We start from the raw sequence: 7076 nt of genomic DNA, 5'->3' as shown, positions 1-7076 counted from the left end.
CCGGTAGAATTGCAAACTAAAGATTGAACTCTCTGTCCAGATACCCTGGAAGGCGAACTACTGTTCTTCCTGCCGTGACCATCTTTAGAACGTGAATGAGCCTTGTGTTGCTCCAGCTGAAACATGACCTTCACCACTAGTTACCACTGTTACTTTCTCATTGGGATCCTCACTTTCTTGTTCTTCTTTTTCCATTTAGACCTGGACAAGTAGAGGACAGTAATGGGGAACCACACGAGAGTGACAGTGTTCATCCTAGCGGGTCTGACTGATGATCCACAGCTGGAGGCGGTGTTGTTTACCTTCCTGCTGCTCACCTACCTGCTCAGCATCACCGGCAATCTGATCATCATCACACTCACCCTGCTGGATCCTCACCTCAAGACCCCCATGTACTTCTTCCTTCGGAATTTTTCCTTCTTAGAAATTTCCTTCACAACTACATGCATCCCTAAATTGCTGGTGATGATGGCAACTGGGGACAAAACCATTTCTTATAACAGTTGTGCAGCTCAAGTGTTTTTTGTCTTCCTTCTTGGAGCATCTGAATTTTACCTGCTGGCAGCCATGTCCTATGACCGCTATGTTGCCATCTGTAAGCCCCTGCGTTACACAGCCATCATGAGCGCTAAACTCTGCTCACAGCTTCTCTCCTGTTGTTGGCTTGCTGGGTTCTTTACCATCTTTATACCTCTCCTCTTGGGCCTAAACCTTGATTTCTGTGACTCCAACACTGTTGATCATTTCTACTGTGACACAACTCCTCTCATGCAGATCTCCTGCTCAGACACATGGCTCATCGAGATGATGGGATTCATTTCTGCTTCAATGACCCTTGTGGTCACGTTAGTATTGGTGATAATATCATATACGTACATTGCATTAACAATTCTAAAAATCCCTTCAGCTAATCAGAGGAAAAAAGCTTTTTCAACATGTTCTTCTCACATGATTGTGATCTCCCTTTCTTATGGCAGCTGCATCTTCATGTACGTTAAACCATCAGTGAAACAGAGAGTATCTTTTTCCAAAGGAATTGCGGTGCTCAATACCTCCGTTGCACCACTTTTGAACCCTTTCATCTACACCTTACGGAACCAACAGGTGAAACAAGCGTTCGTGAATAATATATGCAGGGTTGTTTCTTTCCCAAACAAATATCCTATTGCATCACATGTAAAGAAATAAGCAAAGTCGTTCCTAGTAATATCAGTGTATCCAATAGTCGCTTCCAATATAAAATTTCCTCCTTTATTTTGATTTCTTTTCTTCGATATTCAGCTTTATCTTATTTCAAGCTTTGTTTTTACAAAAATCGTTGTTCCAAAGAAGGTAATTTTCTTTATAGTCTTCAATACAGATTATTCACTTTGTTTACTTTCCTGTGGATATCTGAAAGAAATTTAGCCGTTTTTCAATTTTTACTCTTCTGTCTCTGTATTCTAGATAGTCAAGAATAGAAAATATTTTTCATTAAAATATATTGAGTATAGCATGCAATGTAAAGATTATTAACATCATTATTTTGCACTTGGTTCTAACCAGCTTGATACTAATGTTCACATTTATTTTTTATAATATTGCCAACTTTTGATGTATGTACTCTACTTAATGAAAAGAAAAGAAAATTATGGCAGAGCTAACTATTAATGTAGATGCTCAAGTTAGAAAGTATTTGTTTATTAAAAGAAAAGATTGTTGTGTAAATTGCATGCCATAGAATGTAGTTGTTTTCTTCTATTAGTGAATTGATAGCATTTACAATTATTTCAATCATAGATGGAAAACCTATTATCCTACTGGCTTATTTTAAAAATTAACAATGAAATACAATGTTTATTAGGTGTTTCCATACTCAAAGAAACTCCCTTCAATAACTGGGGATACTTCTGAAGTTAATCGGGAACTGCTTTTAAATGACTGTTAAATAAGGAGAACAATGCCAACTTAATGTGTTTTTTCTTTCCATTTGTCACTGATATACATATATACATATATAGCTAAACTTCTTATGAGTGAACCCAAAGTAGTCTAATAAGCTAAACCTTTTCACTAGCATTTTTTAATTCTGTGTCATAATTGGAATTTTAGGGACTGAATTCACTTTCTGTCACATGACCAGAATTAGAAAAAATTAAATATAGTAAAAAATGTTGTCAAAGAAACACATCATGTTTCATGATCTTTTCCAGGAATGTGTATGCATACAGCCACAATAGGACATATTGATTATTTTGAATTAAAGTTACTTGAGAAACAACCGGTGCAAGGACACTTTGACCCTCCTTTGACTCACCTGAAAACACAACATAAAATTCCCATGTGAATGGCATCCTCCCCATACCAGCAGGAAAAGTGACATCCTTATCACCGGGGACAGGAAATTTAAGGCAAAGAAGCGTGTATAAAATCCCTTATTTTCTCATCAATTTACTTCCCAAAGCCCAACCTTCTTCATTAGTTCTTCACAAATTCATATTTTCTTTGTCTAAAAGGTACAAAAGCTGTCTACTTTCTTCACTTCTTTAAGTCTCATATTTTTAAGTGGCTCCATTTGTCAGAAATTCATTTATTTTTCTCCTGTTAATTATTCTGTTGACAGGTAGCTAGGCAAACATGAGTGGGTCCTGCATTAGTCTGGACAAGGACCTCCGCCTCTCTACCTACTAATGACGGAACACACCTCAAACCCCTCAAGTTCATGGTTTAGTCTCCTGCCTTATCAGGACCAAACAAGATGTTAAAAAGCCCATTGGAGCTTCAGATCACCAACACACATTGGCCACAGGCACACTGAGACCCAAGAAGTGACCTGGAGTTACCTCAGGGTTCTTTATACTGTTACTGTAACAAATTCGCATTACAGTTTTGGACCCCCACTGTGGGTTTCACATGGGTACTTACGGGTGAGTGCCTATGCACTAGGAAAAGTGTTACATAACCTGAAACTTTCAATTAACACGTCAACTAAATGACATAAGACACAGGGAGGGACTTTCTAACCATTTCAAAAACCAAACCTAACCCTAATGGCAGGGCTGCTTCTGGTTTCCGGACAGCCTGCCCTCCACCTTCTCAAGAGTGTACTTGCAACTTCAAGGGGAAAATATGCTTGAAGACTGGGGCAGATAACCTCTGAAGCTAAAGTCAGTCAAAGAGAAATAAAGTGGGAGAAACTCATTTATTACTTAGAAAAAGTCATCTTCTTCTGCTTGCCTGTGTCTCTCATGACCTGGCTGCAAAAGGGCCCCACAAAACCTCTCCAGTGCAGATATGCCCTCACTCCCTTTTGTAATCAACTGTTGATATGGAGATGGCTACTTCTCTCCACACCTTGGAAACACCTTCTGATATGGAGATGCACTAAGGCCAGGTGAGAGATTCTGGAAATACTGCAATTTTACAAACAACCACCCTCCAGAAATATCACCTCACTATCTACTCACTCTTTATCTTCCACAATGTCCACTGTGCTAGAAAGCTGCAGCACTGTAACTAGACTAATAACATAACAATAGCAATAGCAATAACATCATGATAATCCTCAAGCTGGGGAATTCAGTTAGGTTCAAATTCACAGCTCACCCATTCCACAGGTGGGCAGTAGCTGAAAGGGTAGGGAATTCATAGCATTCATCATGCAGCAGCTGCAGCTGGGGGTGGGTCCAGGCCACAGGGACTGTAGAAGAAAATAACCTTTAGGGCAATAAGATACATGTTTTAATAACACCAGCATAGGCAAATCTTGTCCATCAGGCAGAATATATGCAAGAGAGTGGTCCTGTGATAGGACAGTGGCAGGAATGGGATCTCGTCCTGGTCTAGTATACCAGACCTTCACCCTTCTCCCTGTGGGAGTTACAGATGGGTCAATATATAGAGCTATGGGTGGTACATGCACTGGCCATAAAGATAAACAAAACTTCCCTGTAAGACGCTCTTACCTGCCAGACGTTTTGGGTATACTATCATGATCTTTGGGGGCCATTCTGCTGTTACTCCAGGAACACACAATAGGCCAGCTTCTAGACTTTTTCCCCAAGATACCAGAAGTGCCAGCCATCACTGGTCCATGAGTCAAAATACCCAGGGCCACATGCACTCAACAGAGTCTCCAGGATTGGCAGAAGGATGTTGCTCTGCTCACCATATCCTGGCTTCAGTAACTCCTCTTTTGCACATACAGTTGTATAGGAGAGGCAGTAATGTGTGTTAGCACGTCCACTAGTCTCAAGGATCCTTTTCAGGGCTTCTCATTCAAACACCATAGCACTGTGCATAAGTGAACTGACCAGCCCTGTAGATGATTCGTGTCCTACTTCAAGCCAGATTTCAACAACCATTGTACCTCTCTATCATGCCTACCCAAGTAGGGTTAGATGGTACAAGAAACTTCCATTTTATCCCTAATTGCTGAACCCATTCTTCTAACTCCTCTCCAGTAAAGTGTGTGCCTCAATTGCTGTCAATCACCTGTGGCTGGTCATAGGCTGTTAAGAGATGCTCTAGGCCCCTTTTGGTCATTTGATGATCTTCACAATGTTCAGGAAAGGCAACAAACTGTCCAGTAGCTGTGTCCACAGAAGTCATGGCATACTGATACCTTTCTGATACTGGCAAAGGCCAAATATATTTGGCCTGTATAACCATTGGGCTACATCAGAGGTAGGCTTTCCTTCTAGCCAATGCACCTGGGCCAAAGAGTCTGCTTCATCATTCCTTGGGGAATCCAAAGGTAAATGGCCAGTCATATTATATACAGTAACAGTCTTAGTTTAACCAGAGACCCATAGGTCTTGCCACAAGTCTTGCCCCCAAAGGGGCCAGTGACCAATCATCCAGTGGGCATGGTACCATGCCAGTAGCCACAGGGTCAAGCCCCGATGGATGGTCCAGCTTTCAGTGTAGACAAGTATAGTATAGGATCCTGGGTGATCACAAAGCATACTGCCCACAACTCAGCCCACTGACTGCTCTTCCCATCCCTGTCCTCCATCAGTATTGTTTCAGTATTAGGACGGAAAGCCACAGCCCTCCAATTGTGAGGCTGCCTATGATTACAATTGTTGGTATACCAAGCATCTTCAGGTATAGGGTTTTTCCCTCCTGATAAGGACTCTCAGCTAACAATGGCTCAAAAGCAAGTTCTTCCTGTATTCCACTTATGCGTGTCACTGACTCTAATAAACAGACTTCTCCACTTAAGGGGCTAGTGGGAAGCCTGCTGTGCTGCTTTAAATCTGTGCCCCAGTGTAGGTGTCTGTGACATGCCTCGGGTCATTTACCACATCCCCCAAGCTGGGGTCTTGACCCCCCCCAAATCAGACAACAACACCCAATCATTCTCCAGTGAGGGTGAGAACCCAAGCAGAACCTGAGTGCTGTCCCCCAGGAAGTTTTGCAGGGACACAGGCTGGACATGGTCTTTGCCTATGGCTTCCATGTCCTGGACCTCTTATAAGATCCTATTAGGCTGCCCATCAAGCTTTTGTTAAACTACCCTGACTTTATCAAATCAACCCATACCTTGGTCCTCAAGACCTTCATGGGGCCCTTTGCAGCTTTCCTTTTTGTCATAGTCTGTACTTCTTTCTGTGCTCTTATTATTTGAACCTCCCCCAGAACTGTTAAAGTATGAGTAGCCTCATTTATGGGTTTCCCTATGTAGGGGGCAAGAATAATCATAGGGACCCAAAGAGAGATAGAGCTTTATGGAGCACCAGATTTCTCATTTCTGTGGTGACCAACTCCTCATCAGAGCCTTGTGGGTCCATATTATAGATGATATTTTTCATGCCCAGATCCCATAACACCTGCTAGAGCTCTGCATGTTTTCCAGCTAGTGGATAAGTATAATAAATTACCCTGATTAGGCCAATCTGCCTGATGGCTGCTGTTTGCCAATCCAGAAGTCTCTTTCCCTGAGGTGTGATAGGCACTTTGCAACCACTGCCAGAGGGAAGAGTGAGTCATCAGAGGAGCCAGTCTACCCATTTCAGAATCCAGCATTATAATGTTTTCCACCCCCATATCCCAAACACGTGGAAGACATGTAAGCAGAGGTTCCAAGGGCTTCTACCAAAACTGGATACTCATGTCCACCAGCTCATCCTGGGTATATGAGTGGAGCATGGAGTACTCCACAACCTGGGGAGGGGTCTTTGAGTTTTTATTTTCTTAATTACAACTGGGTTGACCTTTAATACAGGAGAGGCTGGTGTCTCAGGAAGTGGCCTCAGCAACAGTTTACCCCTCAGTCCCACCCCCTCATCCTCCCCTGACATCTTCTTTACCATCTTTGGGGTTGAAGGCATCACTATTCTTCCTCCACCCCCATGGCCTTCTGCAATGCAGATTCTCCTGCTGCCCCCTCCTCACTGCTAATATATCTTCCAGGAGCATGACCTGTCTTCTCAATAACTGTCTCTCTTTCTTAAGGACATCCTGTAAGTCATTACCCAGTTCCTCCAAGGAATGCCGAAGTGTACTTCTCTCCTTGATAACCCTTTCCACTATCTCTAGAAGCAATCATCCCACAATCCCACTCAGGGCCTCTAAGCAGTCTTCTATCTCACAGAGGGCTAATTCCATAGCTTCTGGTGTCTCCACCCATCTCCAATTCTGGGAAGGATCCACCCATCTACAAGGTGCTTTACCCTAGACTAATTCCCACTAGGCACTCCCCTAGTGGAAGTCCCACAGATAGGGGGATCCTGGGTGAAGCTGCACCCTCCACCACTGCCAGAGGGAAGGGTAAGTCAACACCCCCCATCACGGCAGCCACTGGGGCCTCCCCGCCATCCACAGGGACATTTCTGAGCATCTCCCCACTTTCTCTAGGAGTAGCATGCCCAAGTGTTGCACCCATGAAGACAGATTTCAGGGTCAGAGTTCCTTCCCAGTACCACCAGGTGGGGGGAAAATATGTTCTCATTTGGGGCAAATAACCTTTGAATTCAAAATAAGTCAGAGGGAGAAATAAAGTGGGAGAAACCTGTTTATTGCTTAAAAGGCATTGTCCACTTCTGTTTGACTCTATATCTCATGACCCAGATACAAAAGGTCCCCATGAAACC

The 7076-nt window shown here is 43.0% G+C and overlaps 1 protein-coding gene across 1 annotated transcript; it reads left to right on the top strand.

Annotated features, from left to right (window-relative positions):
- Nucleotides 1-204: 204 nt before the first annotated feature.
- LOC108407557 (olfactory receptor 6C74-like) lies at nt 205-6450 on the top strand. Its single transcript, XM_037006189.2, has 3 exons — nt 205-1119; nt 6209-6310; nt 6439-6450. Exons 1-3 carry the CDS (start codon nt 223-225, stop codon nt 6448-6450), a joined length of 1011 nt encoding a protein of 336 aa, XP_036862084.2. The 5' UTR covers nt 205-222.
- The last annotated feature ends 626 nt before the right edge of the window (nt 6451-7076 follow it).

Source organism: Manis javanica, chromosome 10 (assembly GCF_040802235.1).
Source record: "Manis javanica isolate MJ-LG chromosome 10, MJ_LKY, whole genome shotgun sequence".
Taxonomy (NCBI): Eukaryota; Metazoa; Chordata; class Mammalia; order Pholidota; family Manidae; genus Manis; species Manis javanica.
This window is presented reverse-complemented; position numbering and strand designations above follow the sequence as displayed.